The sequence below is a fragment of the Notolepis coatsorum genome (genome assembly GCF_963971535.1).
Source record: "Notolepis coatsorum genome assembly, chromosome: 7".
NCBI lineage: Eukaryota > Metazoa > Chordata > Actinopteri > Aulopiformes > Paralepididae > Notolepis > Notolepis coatsorum.
This window is the reverse complement of record NC_140171.1, coordinates 73,738,199-73,755,344: the sequence shown is the minus strand read 5'-3', so window position 1 is coordinate 73,755,344 and position 17,146 is coordinate 73,738,199. Positions and strand designations below refer to the sequence as shown.

Here is a 17,146-nt window from a genome sequence, read left to right as displayed (position 1 = left end):
ATGGTAGACATCTTGAAGCAGGCAGGGACCACTGACTCCGCCAGGGATTGATTAAATATGGCGGTGAACACCGGGGCAAGCTGGTTGGCACAGGACTTAAGTATGCGTCCTGTTATTCCATCTGGGCCAGCAGCCTTCCTGGTGTTCACCTGCATAAATGCTCTTCTCACACTGTGTTCCGACAACGAGAGAGCGCCCCCGCCCCCCGCGGTTGCCCCCCCCCCCCCTCCACAACAGCCGGTGCGCCAGTGACGTCACTAGCCAGAGGGCTAGCGGCGACACTGTCTACACCGAACCGAGCGTAGAAGGAGTTGAGTTTGGCCGCGAGAGAGGCGTCGTCGCTCCCCATTGAGGGGGCGCTGACTTTGTAGTCAGTTATTGTCTTCAGTCCCCGCCACAAGCCTCTTGTGTCGTTTTGTGCCATTTGTGTCTCCAGTTTATCAGCATATGTCCTCTTAGCAAGTTTAACAACAACAGAGTGTAGACTGAAGCCTTGTACTCTTCCATATTTCCTGACTCTTTGCCCAGGTCATAAGCCTTGGTGCGAGCGTTCAGGGCTGCTCTAATAGTGCTGTCCACCCAAGGTTTCTGGTTTGGAAAAACGCGCACCTTTTTCGTGAGGACAATGCCATCAGCTACTGTTGTTATGTAGCTCACAACAGTATCAGCGTACTCGCTGACGTCACTGGCGCTTCCTTTAAACATGTCCCAGTCCGTGTCTGTGAGCGCATCCTGGAGCGTGGCCTCTGATTCGTCAGACCACTTTTTTGTCTCACGTGACACGACGGCGTCACGTGATCTTTGTTTATATGCAGGGTTGTGAGAATTAGACCATGCCTACGGGGGTCTAACGACCACCCCTAGGCATGGTCTAATTCTCACAACCCACTCCTGCGCGTGATGTAATGCTTAAGCACACCGCGGGCGATTTTTGCCAGGCGACCATTTTTTTAAGCCAGGCGACCGACAGAATTGTATTGCTTCCATTGTTATGAATGAGAGAATCCACACAGCAGGAGATTTTCAAGCAACAATTGCACAGCAAATTCTGTCGCCTGGCTAAATATCGCCTCAATCCTATTATTTTTTTTGGCAGACAGGCGACATAGCAAGGACATTGAGGAAATAACATGACTTCTACTGGTGTATCATTTGTAATATAAATTAAGTGATCAATACATTCATTGATCAATAACCTACGTATTATTACCATGCTATTTATGTAAATTATTCATTAACAGGAACAATTTAAATAAATAAAGTTAGTTGGAGAAGGTATGTGTGTCAGGGGCGTCATTTTGGTATGGCAAGGTATGGCACTCGCCATACCTTGGCAAATTAAAATGTAAAAAAATAATAATAATAATTATTAAAAAATTGTATGTTGATTTAGAATTCGAATGTCAACATTATGAACGAAGCTTCGAACTATTCGGTACAGCCCTAGCATGTTTTAATATAGTCAATTATCTCACTTTTACTAGGTGACTTTTACTGTGACTAACTGAAATATGCCCCAAAAAAAAGTAAAAATGGACATAGGGATGTTCAAAGGGCAGCAGAGACAAGTGATACAGGGACACAGGTAAGGTCTGGCTTAGTGATTATAATAGTGCAGTTCAGCATTCAGTAACCCATACTTTTTGTGAATGTGTTTTTGATACTACATTCTGTTGAACACACACCTCAAAACCGTACCTAAGGAAAATTGGCTCAATTGCAAGAAAAGTAATAGACAGTTATGATATATATATATATATATATATATATATATATATGCAAAATATTGTGGTTCCCTGCTTTAGTCTGTTGACACATTTATATACTAAAAATGCTTGTGTAGTCCTGTGTCATACCTAAATGTCATATAACTGAATTGTATAGAAACAACTCACCAAAAGTGACTATTGCACAACTGATTTGACTTCACACCCCCCCCCCCCCCCTCCTCACCATACCTTGCCGTTTACTGAAATGACACCACTGATGTGTGTGCTAATTTATTATAGCCAATTTCTGTTGTAAATGTCGGTGGATAATCTTACCTGCTTCTCGATTTGGCATGCATTCTGGCTCATCTGGGTCTGATTCTGTAATCTCGCTGTCTGTGTTGCTATCGCTGAACATTTCAGTGAAATATTCTGGCTCTGGACGTGCTCTCTTGCGACTACTGGTGGTGAGACGCTCTGAACAGACCGGCGACCAGTCACCCCACTCGGCCCTGCCTGGCTTGGCCCCTGGCTCTCCAGATGCTGGTCTCCCCCGATGTCCCGGTAACATTCCATCCTCGCCGGTTTGGCTTTAGTATTTTTCTGATTTACCAGAAATGCAGACTCCAACGTAGTCTGGTGAAAACGCACCTTCTGGAAAGTCTTCACCTTGTTTTTCTTCTTCATGATGATCTCCAATCGTTCGCTACACACCGATCAATATTGCCACCTCTCTCACAAACAGTTTGCACGAATATACTCGTTATTGGCAGTCAATGAGTTGTGCTGCTGTCATAGCAGTGGTCATAGTAGGCTATTGTAGATATCTGAGGACATCTTCAGGCCAATCGGTGGTAGTGAACGTATAGCTTACTATATTACTATTGTAAGCTACTTAATGTGTTCTATGTTATTGTAGCAGGGTGGATTATCCCTGCTTTATGGGAGTGGTTGTACACGGCCACCTGGTAGCAGGATGCAGTAGATTCTAATCTATCTGAACCCCCGTCTTTGGGCCCGGAACGTGTCGAACTGTAGGGCGGGCAGCAGGAGCGGATGGGGCCCAGGATTTACTAACCTGGTGATTAAGACACTTGGACACTTGGACTAATAATGCATTCAGTCATTTGGACGGAGTTGTTAAAACTCACTCCACTCAAATCAATAGTTATATTTCACTCTATTCAAATCAAATTTTAAGTGACGTGGCTGGGATAAATGTGCCAGTCAGTCAGCCAAAACAAATTCCTGGACCAAGGTCGAAACAGGGAGCTGCTGGAGTCGAAGGCCCTCTGGGAGATAAGAGTGGCAAGCAGCTTCCCCCACCCCCACTCCCTACCCAATCCCCCCTCCCGCGTGTACACCTGGCGCCACTCCCACGTGATGGTGATGGCAGCCGACTAGTACGCGCGGTCGCGCGCTGGAGGGGGGAGCCTAAATGACTGTCTCATCACCAAAGCCCGATCCCCCCCGTCCCTGCCCCCTCCCGCTGGACAATCTTTCCCACCTCCCTCCCGCCACCTGGCGCAACGACACCCCGGTGTTGTCGCAGCCGACTATCGCATATGGTGTCTCAGGCATTCTGTAGTCGACATGTGTCAACAAATGTACATGTCTGTTTGAATTTATGTTGTGCAGTTGTTACTGTAAAAATTTAATGATTGTTATATGTTGTTGTTAATGAGACGATGAGCTGTATGTGTGTGTCACTGGAATTTCCCCAAGGGGATCAATAAAGGAATATCTTATCTTATCTTACTCTGGTCCTCCTCGCCTTCCAGGGCGGTCAGCAGTAGCTCTCCACACACTCTCACTTCCCCCAGTACCTCCGTTAGCCCTCCCACACCTGGTGACTGTTAATGGACTAAAGATATTGCGCTCCCCCAAAGCAGTACCCTTCCTTGACAACCTGTAGAGACCTTTAACCATGTGATACGAATAGGGTGGGAAGGGTTAAATAGTAATGCTGATAGTCATATATTTACCCGGTCAACAAAGGTTAGAACAAGGCTCAGTAATAGACACACACACCGTGCTCCCATCTACGTCTCCTTTATATAAGGCCGGGTCAAGTAGCAATTACAGATTATAACTTCATGTGTTTCATATGCAGTATAATCACAGTAGGCACCGGGTGCTCTCACTCACAATACAGGGGACGCTATTCCCAAAATAGGCACCTAGTGCTCAGTACATTACACTCAGTACAGGGGAAGACCCAGGCACATATTAAGGAGTTCAATGGGAATTCAAGAACATCACAATATTATTACCATACAAAAATAAATCACATGTGGGCCCACGTTACCAAATAAAAGACCTAAGCTAAAGCCGGTTTATAATGGTTGGGGTACCCCTAGACGCTGGTTGCTAGCGTTCGCTTCAAATTAATATTGTTTTGGCACACGAAGTACCGCTGTACTTAACCGAGATGGCGGGTCCACTCTCACCACCCCTCGTCCGGGTGACAAGATGGCCGTCGGGCGATCCCGCGAGAACAGCCAGCGGGCGGGGGTAGGCAGCAGGGGCAGTGGCTGAACTGGAGGAGTGTGCTGTGTTGTGGCGACCTCTGCTGAAAGAAGAGGTGTCCTCGGCTGCGTCGACGAGACGTCCACTGCGGGGCTGCTGACTGAGCTGGCGCGCTCTAAACTGTTTGCTACCTTAAACACAGCTAAACTGTGGGTCTTGGTGGACCCTCCTGCTGTCGCCTATACAGCTAACGCAACGTGCTATAGGCACCACCTGTCTTCAGCGACGCTCGCCTTGTGGTGTACTCAGAGTCACTATAGCCGTTAGCAGCAAGCTAATATACCGCTTCAACTTCTAGGATAACACGTTATTTACTGAAGTTGGTTCTTCTTTCCGTTTCGCTTATTCACACACTTCTCTATCGCTTGTACTTCTAGGATAACCCGTTTCACTTACTCACACACTTCTCTATCGCTTGTACTTCTAGGATAACCCGTGTTATAGCAAAGTACTTGTTATCTCCCGTTGCTCTTCAACGGGGCTCTTCGAGAGCACACGTCCGTTCACGTTCGAGTTCACAGTCGAAGAGGACTTCCTCCTGTTCCGCCCTCCAGGTAACTAGCTTCTCACTCGCTGCTCCTTTCTCCTTCGCTCCGCCTGCCACCACTGCCCCCTGCTGGCGACCGCAAACTGGTCCCACTATGGGACACTCAAGGCAGGAAGAAAGATGATTCAATGTCACGTTAATGGTCCATATCGAAGCCGGAGGAAGAAGAGCACCTCGCATCATTAGTCCGGGCGAGATATCAAAAATAATATATAATAATAATAAATATCCGGCAAGAGCCGTCGGTTGTAAACGGTCCTGAACGGTCGTCTGTGGTGTGGGGTGCTAAGCGATTGTTGTTGAGCGACAGCTGATCGCATCGTCAGGCGACGTCGCTCGCCCGCCGTGTGCTTTGGACTTTAGGGAACAGCCGCACCGCTAGCCTAGTCATGAAATACACTCCAAATACAACTCCAAAACGTTCCTGTAAACATGTTGTGACCTGTGTATTTACCACATGGAGAAATAAATAAAATAAAATTACATTTTCGTTTTCTAAGCAGATATATATATATATACAGAGTAATATAATTTTTTATTTCTCCACGTGGTAAATACACAGGTCACAACATGTTTACAGGAATGTTTTGGAGTTGTATTTGGAGTGTATTTCGTGACTGTTGGGAACTAGGCTACACTGGCACACCTACTTCCAGTGAATGACGCTAAGCTAGGCTAACAGTGCGGCTGTTCCCTAAAACTAATGCATGCACAGAGAAGAAAAGGGCATGTATCTGCTTGTCTAACTCCAGGGTAGATGGCAAATAAGCTAATGTCCCAAAAGGTTCCTTTAACAACTGAACGCCATTGTGAAAAAGTCACGTCCATATGTTCCAAAATACTAAGTCGTCGTGCATGAGCATAAAAGGCTGAAAGTCCAACAATGGCACAGGAGATGCATATTTCATGCTCAGATTGATATAAGTCTTTATACTGTACTGAGTACTTGGCAGTATGTTATAGCCATGATTATGTTTTCTTTTGTTTCTTCACATTATGGTACATTTGAAGTGGTTTTGAGTTATGAAAGGGATGAAAATGCAGTGAAATTCTTTTTCGCCATCTGGAGGTCTTACTTATCAAGATTGAACAGTACAGTAGGCATATAATGTACACCCATAAATCATATGCTTCAACAATCCAATTGGTGAACACATATATTTGGCATCTGTCTGTATTGATTTTAGAAGCCTTGAGGAGGCCTCCCACATGGACTTCAATGCTGCATCCACAATCCATGCTCTTTCAAGACTCTTAATGTAGTTTACACAGAAATAAATAAGTCTAAAAAGCTGAAAGAACATGGAAAAGTCCCACTGTGGACTGCATAAGAGTAGCAGGTGTCAACCCCCCTTTTAAGAAATTCTGCCTAACAGGATTATCTGCTCAAACATGGTGACAGCATCAGAACAAATGTGTCAACAGAGCCTCTTCAGTACACCTGTTGTGTTACGTGTGTTTCTGCATCCTGTCTGAGATGTCTTGGACAGTTACTTACAACTAGGGGTCGGAATCACCAGAGGCCAACGATAAGATATCGTCACGATACTAGAGTCTTATAATTGTAATATTACGATCTTGCGATATATTGCAATTTATTACCTTTTTTCAACTGCAAATGATGTCCCGGAAAACTTTGTCAACATCTGCAATACAAAATATATATACTGTTTTATCTAATAAGATAACATCAGTCTGTTCACGTCATTCCAATCAGTTTTTATTGTAGCAAAATGGGATTGTCAATATAATATTGTATATCGATATACTGTATATCTATAGAATATCGGCACGCAAAATATCGCCATATATGGCTGTATCGATTTTTGCCCCCACCCCTAGTTATTTATACAATTTGTTGGTGGTAAAATCCCTATGAAAAGAAACTTAAAAGTGCGCTATTGCCCTTCCTTGCTTAATGTTATCTGGGCAATGCGAGGGCCTGTTACTTTACCCAATAAATTGTCTATAACTTTATGGATGAGGAAATTAATGAGTTATTTTATACTCACACCGGCCTTGTACCACACAGATACTTTAGGAGTTCCTAGCTGTTGATAAGTACTGTACCACCACACAAAGTGTCAAGATGGCAGCTTTCCATTTAACCATACTCACCCAACCCTCCCTGATCAACACAGCTGCATTGCCATTGATAACTTGGTATAAGAATTGCATTTCTATCATTGATTGTAGATATCTTTTGGCATCTTTTCATATTAAATGAGACAGATCATAACATTGTTCGTTGGTGTTTTGGTGTTGAAATTTAAAGGTTTGGGCTCCTTTTCGAAAATGTAATTGCAATCAAATTGCTCTTTTGGAACTCTCAGTACAGTGGTAAGCACGGTTGCCTGCATGCTGTTCAAAACGGTCTTGGGTTCCAACTAGACAGGGGTCTTTCTATGTGGAGTTTACATGTTATCCCCGTGTTTGCATGAGTTTCCTCTGGATACTCTGGTTTCTCCTGCACCATAAAGACGTGCATGCTACAATACATAGGCCTACTCCTATCATTGCCCTTACCCAAGGCACTGGCATCAGAACTGGAGTTGGGTCCTGTTATAAGTAAAACATGTTCTTGGTAATACAGAAATTCTAATTCTAATTATCTGGCTGCAAGAGTGCAGTATCGATTTAAAATCTTCAGAGAAGTTTGGTTTCAAAGTTTGCACTATAACAAGTTTCTGCTTGCTATGGCATCATACAGCATCTTAACTCTGACACCTCGTACTCTAAACTCTCACACAATAACAACCTTCTGCTTGCTATGGCATCATACAGCATCTTAACTCTGACACCTTGTACTCTAAACTCTCACACTATAACAACCTTCTGCTTGCTATGGCATCATACTGCATCTTAACTCTGACACCTCATACTCTAAACTCTCACACTATAACAACCTTCTGCTTGCTGTGGCATCATACTGCATCTTAACTCTGACACCTTGTACTCTAAACTCTCACACAATAACAACCTTCTGCTTGCTATGGCATCATACTGCATCTTAACTCTGACACCTCATACTCTAAACTCTCACACTATAACAACCTTCTGCTTGCTATGGCATCATACTGCATCTTAACTCTGACACCTCGTACTCTAAACTCTCACACTATAACAACCTTCTGCTTGCTGTGGCATCATACTGCATCTTAACACTGACACCTCGTACTCTAAACTCTCACATAAATTGTTATAATTAGTCAATACATTTCCTTTGAGTACATCCTTATCCCCATGGAGGCCAGTTTGCCTTTGACACAGTCTCTCTGCCCATCAGTCCCTCTGCCTCTGGAGTGTGTGTGGGGTTTTCTATCTGTGGCCACACGGCTGTGCTGTATATGTCCACTGAAGAAATGCTTGGGTTTAGATTAGTTCATATTGCATCTGTATAGTTCTCACGCTTCCACCAGCCTCCGTCATATTGTCTCCTTCCTGCTGAGAGCTAGGTGGAGCACAGAAGGAGGGGACAGCGATGTCATCAGAGTCATTATTGGGGTACAACACGTGCTCAGTGATTTCAGTGATACAATATGGAGCTGGTTTGTCTTATTATACAAATAAAATGTAGTTATAAACATAGCTTTGAATATAGTTATATATATATTAACATCTATATTATATATAGAATTGGCTGCAGTTTACAAAGCATTTTCGGGGTGACTCAGTCCTAATGCTGAATGAAATGCTACTGAGCAGATGTTGTAACCCCATATCTGATTCCTGTTGATGTCTCGTGTGGCTGTGAGATATGGAAGGGGTTCCCAGAAATGGGTCTTTGAACTCTGTCCTCATCTCGGTGTATTCATCTCTAAGAGTTGTAGAGCAGACCTGGGTCAAATTTCCCATTTGGAAATAATTCACTGTACTGTAGCTAACTGGCCCTGATTAATCTTAACTGGCATCATGGAAGCCATTCGAATTGCTTCAAAGGTATCCAACTCCTGTTTTGGACACTGACCGGACTGACTAAAACAAATGGTAGTGTAAATGAAATGTCAATTGTGGATAAATAAATAAAAATAAAGATTGATAATGGTGGTTTAAATTATTTGGCCCATGGACTGAAGAAGAGAGAAAATGCCAAACGAGGAGGAAGGAGTTCTTAGTTCAGCCTGTTTCAATTCAGTTTGTTTTCACCTTATGGCATATTAGCCTAAAATGTTGTTTTAAATTGTATTGTTTTAAATTGTATTGTTTTAATTGATTTTAGTTCAGGCCTACATCAATGACAACACAAGCCATATCGAAAGTTTACAATATAATTGAACAAACTTGAGAAAGAGAGCACAGAAGAGACATGCCAAACTGGCGGTTTGGTGTGGTTACCACTGGCAAGGTGGCTTTGGTAAGAGGTGCAAACACATGCCGCTAGGTGGCGCTAGGGTGTCCCGCAGATGTGAGAGGGTGGGGATTGGAAGCGTGATTTTCCCCCGTAGCCTCTGTTTGCGAAGACGCTCTCTGATTGGCTAGCCCGCGTACAGCGAAGAAGAAAATACCCTCTCTGATTGGTTGAGGGCTCTGGGATAGAAATGTCCGCCTTGTACATATATATTCTCTGCTTCGAAGTGGTTATTATGCTTTGGCCCTCTTTCGAAGTGGGTTATAGAGTTAGGGTTGTTAGGGTTAACCCTAACCCTAACCCACTTCGAAAGAGGGCTAGCCCCTTACGTGACTGCGATCTGCAAGCCAGGGGCTTTTTGTATCCGCAGTCACTCTCAGCTATGCCGCTACCAGGCTCGTATTAAGTACCAAGCGCTGCTTCTGAGCTGGGGGTGGGTCAAAAATATATCAGATATGAATTTCAAAGATACCCAGCGTACAATATGGGTTTAACACAGCGAAACGCTGGGGTCTGAAAGCTCGGAGTTGCTAATAAACAGTTTAAATCATTGTTACAAAACGAGTGGTACGTACAGAGCGAGCCGTCCATTTACGCCGTTGGTGTCACAGCGCATGCGCACCAGGCAGCCAAATAGCGGCAGAAGAAGAAGACGCCATCTTGCAAACGTTCGGTCTGTAAGTACCACTCGTTTTGTAACAATGATTTAAACTGTTTATTAGCAACTCTGAGCTTTCAGACCCCAGCGTTTCGCTGTGTTAAACCCATATTGTACGCTGGGTATCTTTGAAATTCATATCTGATATATTTTTGACCCACCCCCAGCTCAGAAGCAGCGCTTGGTACTTAATACGAGCCTGGTAGCGGCATAGCTGAGAGTGACTGCGGATACAAAAAGCCCCTGGCTTGCAGATCGCAGTCACATAAGGGGCTAAAAGAGGGCCAAAACATAAGTTAACCACTTCGAAGCAGAGAATGTACAAGGCGGAAAAGACCCTTCGGAGCTAAACCAATCAGAGAGGGTCTTCGCTGTACACGGACTAGCCAATCAGAGAGCGTCTTCGCAAACAGAGGCTATGGGTAAAAATCACGCGGTGGGGTGGTGAACATAGATATATATCTATGGTGGTGAAAGGTGGATTAGGGGAGAATGCAACACATGCCATGACGCAACTAGCCTCTAGGTGGCGTTAAAGTGAGAGAAAGGGAGAGGTTTGAACAGACACAGAGCCGCAGGGCAACTAGCCTCTAACCGGCACTGAAGTGGCCTGCAGATGTGAGCACGTGTTCAGTGTTGGAGGAGGTGCTGCGGTGCAGATCCCCGCCTCTTAGGGCCCTTTCTCACTCACGTTTGGGGATCGAATCACTGCTCCCGGGAACGGGGGGGAGTGTTCTCACTCACCCCTTTTGGGATGCGAAAAGGCGCTGATTCGTTTTACCCCCCGCTGAACGGGATCAGTTGGATTAGGTGGTCTCGGAATCGGGCCGTGCGGGTGCGGGGGGCGTGACACACACAACGTCGTTACTGTCATGCTTGCTTGAATTTTGGGCAGATAACAGATAACAAGACTGCAGTGTGTACGCAAACTAGAGGGGGGAGAGGGGGGGGGGAGTTCGCATCAGATCTCGGAACGGGCCAGAACGGAACGGAATAGAAACTAATAGGGTGAGTGAGAAAGGGCCCGAAGCAGAAAAACTGATCGGTTGGGATGAGGCCATGAGGGACCTCTGACTTTGGATGAGGGAAGAGGGGAGAGTGGGTCTGGTGTTCTAGAGAGTAGAAACAAATAAGTCTGTAAGAATGTAGGTGCCATGAAAGACTGAAAGCTAGTTGTGTGTAGGAGGCTGTGTGCAGAATAGAGAGTAACTGGTGTGTAGAGGGTTGATCATAGGGAGTGGCAAAGGGGGAATTGAACAAAGTGATACAGTAATATCAGGTTTGACGCATAGTGGGAGGTGAAAGCTGCATAGGTGTCCACCTGTAGTCAGTGTGAGGAGATAATGTGGTGGGTGTGTATGCGGAATGGTGATAAATGTCATTGGTGTAAAGCCTTTGAAAAAATTCTATTATAAATGTCCAAATACTGTGATAGAATCGTTGATTGATAAAGTTATTTGTTGATTCACTGATTCATTCTTTTAATGTTCAGTTTTAACTGCAATTCACCCAATGGTTCTACAGTAGGTTCTTATGGGCTTAACACCTTAGTTTTACATTCATTTTGTGAAAACGACTGAATTGAAAGTGAATGGGACCCCAGACCTCATTGTGAGGTGATTTTACAGCATATAAATGATATGTGTTCCTATTATATTTATTTTTATGTTTAATTGGTGTCTATCTTTCTCAGTGTGTGACGGTTTGGTTGTGAGTGGTGATACTGAACCTTCTTAGAAGAAAACCACTTTGATTTTGAAAAATACAGTTTATTTTTGTGGCTTTTATTTATTTATTTAATTAATACAAAACTTTAAATAGTAATAATTTTTTTTTAAATTGTATTTCTTGTATTTATACTATATCTCTCTCACAAAAATGGTCTCAGTCAGTGCAGTTTTTATGTATTATTCATGTAATTTGATGGCATAGAATATTTGTATAGCTTTCTGTAGTTCTTCCATAGTGACTGTGTATTCTGTGTTTTCCTTCAAGGCAAATGAAGCCGCGGAAGATGAGAACAAGCTCACAGTAAGTTTTGTGTGTGTGTGTGTGTGTGTGTGTGTGTGTGTGTGTGTGTGTGTGTGTGTGTGTGTGTGTGTGTGTGTGTGTGTGTGTGTGTGTGTGTGTGTGTGTGTGTGTGTGTGTGTGTGTGTGTGTGTGTGTGTGTGTGTGTGTGTGTGTGTGTGTGTGTGTGTGTGTGTGTGTGTGTGTGTGTGTGTGTGTGTGTGTGTGTGTGTGTGTGTGTGTGTGTGTGTGTGTGTGTGTGTGTGTGTGTGTGTGTGTGTGTGTGTGTGTGTGTGTGTGTGTGTGTGTGTGTGTGTGTGTGTGTGTGTGTGTGTGTGTGTGTGTGTGTGTGTGTGTGTGTGTGTGTGTGTGTGTGTGTGTGTGTGTGTGTGTGTGTGTGTGTGTGTGTGTGTGTGTGTGTGTGTGTGTGTGTGTGTGTGTGTGTGTGTGTGTGTGTGTGTGTGTGTGTGTGTGTGTGTGTGTGTGTGTGTGTGTGTGTGTGTGTGTGTGTGTGTGTGTGTGTGTGTGTGTGTGTGTGTGTGTGTGTGTGTGTGTGTGTGTGTGTGTGTGTGTGTGTGTGTGTGTGTGTGTGTGTGTGTGTGTGTGTGTGTGTGTGTGTGTGTGTGTGTGTGTGTGTGTGTGTGTGTGTGTGTGTGTGTGTGTGTGTGTGTGTGTGTGTGTGTGTGTGTGTGTGTGTGTGTGTGTGTGTGTGTGTGTGTGTGTGTGTGTGTGTGTGTGTGTGTGTGTGTGTGTGTGTGTGTGTGTGTGTGTGTGTGTGTGTGTGTGTGTGTGTGTGTGTGTGTGTGTGTGTGTGTGTGTGTGTGTGTGTGTGTGTGTGTGTGTGTGTGTGTGTGTGTGTGTGTGTGTGTGTGTGTTAGTTACACCAATAATACAATGAGTGCCAGAAGGTTTATACCACTTCAACTCAATTACTTTGTCTCAAACCAGATTGTTCAGACAGTGTTGGTAAATTGTTTATTGGCTTTGAGATACCATCTTAAATGAGTGAGTGAGTGGGTAAATGAATGAATAATGTGTTACCTTGACAACAATCCATATTTCATGTTGATCCATATTTAATACAACACCCATTCTCTGTGTCCAGGCCAAGCCCAGGCTACAGAGGGAAGGCAGTTGTGCTTCATTACACAACTCCCTGATGAGGAACAGCATCTTCCAGCTCATGATTCATACCCTAGACCCCCTCAGTGGAGAGGGTGAGGACAGTGAGGCATACACAGGCTCTCACATATACATACATATACACACATGCACACACACACACAAGCACACACACACACACACACACACACACACACACACACACACACACACACACTCACTTGTGAATACTTGAGAGTCTCGCTCTCTCTCCATATGAGTCTGTGTTCCATTGTCTGTCTCCCAGATCAATTCAAAGAGAAGGCGTCCATCCTGCACAAAATGGCCAAGAAGAAGTGCCAAGGGGAGGGTGCCAACGGAGTAGGTGAGTATGCTCTCCCATCACATAGATGCGCTTACAGGTACCTTTCTGCTTCACAGAGGCCTTTCTCTCTCTCTCTCTCTCTCTCTCTCTCTCTCTCTCTCTCTCTCTCTCTCTCTCTCTCTCTCTCTCTCTCTCTCTCTCTCTCTTGCCCACACACACACACACACACACACACACACACACACACACACAAATTAATTCTAAGAGACAGGGCCATATTACCCCTATGTTAGCCTCTCGCCACTGTTTACTTTTACAATTGATTCTACTGATAACCTTCAAGGCTTAACAGGGTCTGGTCCCTCCCTCATGTGTCAGGGTGTAACCTGAGGTCCTTCTTACTGTTCCTAAGTCATGGATAATGACTAAAGGTGACCAGGGTTTTGCTGTAAGGGCCCTTAATAAGCTTTGAAATGACCTGTTTGACAATCTGAGGTTAGCCAAATTAGTATTGTGTTTTAAATCATAACTCAAAACTCAAAGGCATTTTTACTTATATGTATTTTTAGATTGTTTAACGTGTAATCATGAGTACTTGGTGCTCTCTCTCTCTCTCTCTCTCTCTCTCTCTCTCTCTCTCTCTCTCTCTCTCTCTCTCTCTCTCTCTCTCTCTCTCTCTCTCTCTCTCTCTCTCTCTCTCTCTCTCTCTCTCTCTCTCTCTCTCTCTCTCTCTCTCTCTCTCTCTCTCTCTGCTCCCACCTCTCTCATTTCTTCAAGCTGGTAAAAAGATTCCGAACAGCAGCAACGTTGCAGTTGAAGTCACGCCTCCCATGAACGGCAGTATAGGAGAAGGAGACGAGGTAACATTTACCTGTTCATTTACCTGAGTTTACAACCTAAACCAAGGAAAATATTAAAAAGGAAGGATCGTCACATCACTGTGTAGCGCATGAATGCACATTGGTGCCAAGTGTGGAAACTTTCGGTTCAGCTGACACCTCAGATGTCTGAATCATGTGCAATTTGTTGCATTGTTAACTGGCTAACATTTTATATATTGGTTGATATATTGTTGATATATTTTCTCAGATAGCTTGTATATTGTGAATCTTAACACTATCAGTGCCGGTCTTGTTTACCTTTTTACCCCCTTGAATGCCATCATCCACTTCAATGTTAGCGTTAAAAACGCATAATCTATGTTTTAAATTGTGTCTAATTGTGTCTAAGTGTCTAATCTGCCCGTCGCTTATCAATGACTTGTTTGCAGTCAACATTGTCGAAACGGATTTTTATAGCATTTCGAAAAGCTATCGTTCTCTCGAACATTTCCGGGAAAATAGAAAAATTCCCCCATAAACGGCATTTATTGGAATATTCTCGAATACACTAGACACGTTGTCATTTGTCGGCCTATTTATGAATCGTTTTCAAATAAACGCTCGATTATCGATAGTATAAATCGATTACCTCATTTCCTCAAGATCACACACACACACACACACACATACACACACGGCACATGCTGATATCTCAGTGAATACAGCTCTGATTACCCCAAGACTGGTAACATAGACTCCTTACCTTAGATCAGATGTTCTCCAAAAAGATTATTCCAATTCCTGATCGCCATTCCAAATATCGTGTGCACGTGGCGTCATTAGCGTGCGTGCAGCCAGTGTTGATATGAGCATCGCAACACCCAGCACAGTGGAGCCACCTCCACAGATCCAGCAGTATAATCGAATGACCTGCAGTTACACAGGGATAGACGATAGGGGGCGGTATTTTCCCATCTGAGCTCCTAGAGGGTCTGCTGTACCAACGGGAGACTCGGGTGATGAAATATGAATTCAGATCGCTAATAAAAAAATCAAACGACAATACACGTCGGCGGCACTCAAAGTGTTAATATAGGCTTCAATAGAACTGGAATCAAAGTCTGGCACCATACAGAGCATAGAACACTGGTATTCTTCCCTCTTTTATAGTTTTCTATGAAACTCTTTCTTAAACATGAAGCTGCACTCTATAGTTTTGAGAGGGAACTCTGAACCTCAGAAAAGCAACAAAAAAACAACAATGAACAACAAATTGTATACTTTCAGAAATCAATACACAATCTTTCTTTAGAGAATTGTCTCCCACGAGTACTGTTTTAAAGGTATCCAATGGAGTTGTTGACCTCTAGTTGCTAAAATTGGTGCTATAGCACACAGTAGGAGGAAATTAGTTCCTGAAATGGTTTTTGATTGGTCTATAGATCCTTCTCGAAATCTCGAAGTCTGTCAATCAAAGGAGGTCGGACTGATACAATTTGGAAAAACCGAAAGTGAAACTTAAAGGTCCTATAGATAACATTCAGCCACTAGATGTCGCACTAGAACACCAATCAATTATCCAATCAGGTCCATTCCACGTGGGGAGATGATACATGCACACATGTAAACAACAACATTCATTTTGGACCGGATTTGATTTTTTTATGATAAATCAATTAATCAATAATTGTTTCGGGGGAAAATCAATACTTTTATTTTGCACCTTTCTAAAAGGTCATTCTTTTTATGATTACTCTACATAAAATTGTATCTATAGCACATTTAACACTGATATAAACATTGTGAGGGCAAAGAAAACAGTGGAAAATGTACTTTGCAAAAGGTTATGAGGTAGGAAATGTATTCAACAGAAACTGTCTATTTGGATCTAAATGTGAATGTAAATGAGCATGCTGTTTACCCTTTTAACTCATTCAGCACCAGAGGCCTAGAGCATCTTAGTTCCTACCACGCCAACGCTCTAAAAGATAGGAATAAGTGGCGGTGTTTGCAGGGCTATATATATATATTCTATATTATAGCTATGGATACAATACTATGGCCCATTTGACATCAACTATCTATCGTTCAATATTCCAAGGATCTGACATGGTCAACACACATAGACACAGTAGTAAAGAAAGCGAAGCAGCGCCTCTACCACCTGAGACAGTTAAGGAAGTTCAGAGTATCGGGGAAGATACTCCAGTCCTTCTACTCAGGAGCTGTAGAGAGCATCTTGACCGGAAACATCACTGCCTGGTATGGAAACAGCACGGCACAGGACAAGAAGGCCCTACAGAGAGTGGTGCGCTCAGCCGAGCGTACCACGGGTATTGCGCTACCTCCCCTGCAGGCTCTATACAACAAGAGGTGCAAATCCAGAGCCTGCAGGATAATGAAAGACCCCACCACCCCAATAACAGCCTGTTCCAGCTGCTGAGGTCAGGCAGACGCCTGCGAACCCCAGCCACTAGGACGGAGAAGCTTAGGCTCAGCTTCTTCCCCCAGGCCATCAGAGCCTTGAACAATGAACATTGAGTGCCACAGAACACTGAACTACTGAACACAGAACACTGAACTATCCACACACAAGCACACATGAGCACACACACGACACGCACGCTGTGCACGCTCACACACTAGCAGCCACTTTAACACTTTAACAAGAGCGGGCACACACTCATGCCGCACACACGCACACTTATGGCCAAGAGGAAAGGCCACTTTAAACTAGTATAACAACAGGAACAGTGTATTGCACTACTAAAGCTACCTAGCATGTCCTATATGCTCTGTAAATAACTATGTACAGATACCGAGATGTCACACCATGTTACCTGTTACCTGTTTATTGCACAATGTTGTTTTTTATTGGATTCTATAATATGTTGTACCACTGTATTGCACATCGTCGCGGGCAAGACCACCCGCATTTCATTGTATACTCTCACTAGCCCCCACCCTCTCGTTCTTTACTCTCGTTTTCTCTTCAAGCAGCCACACCTGGACTACCTGTCATTATGTGTTTGATTGGTCTGGTGCCGAACTCACACTTTTAGTTCGATTATCAATTACCTCCCGCACCTGTGGTGCATTCT

The 17,146-nt window shown here is 43.9% G+C and overlaps 1 protein-coding gene across 1 annotated transcript in view; it reads left to right on the top strand.

The window, feature by feature from the left end:
* Positions 1 to 17,146, top strand: part of slc24a2 (solute carrier family 24 member 2) — a gene marked incomplete at both ends in the record, with an annotated part of 56,363 nt that overhangs the window by 21,968 nt on the left and 17,249 nt on the right. The window contains 4 exons of the mRNA XM_084318309.1: positions 11,787 to 11,822; positions 12,904 to 13,015; positions 13,207 to 13,284; positions 14,002 to 14,084. Coding sequence (XP_084174435.1) covers positions 11,787 to 11,822; positions 12,904 to 13,015; positions 13,207 to 13,284; positions 14,002 to 14,084 — 309 coding nt within the window. The remainder of the gene's footprint in view (positions 1 to 11,786; positions 11,823 to 12,903; positions 13,016 to 13,206; positions 13,285 to 14,001; positions 14,085 to 17,146) is intronic.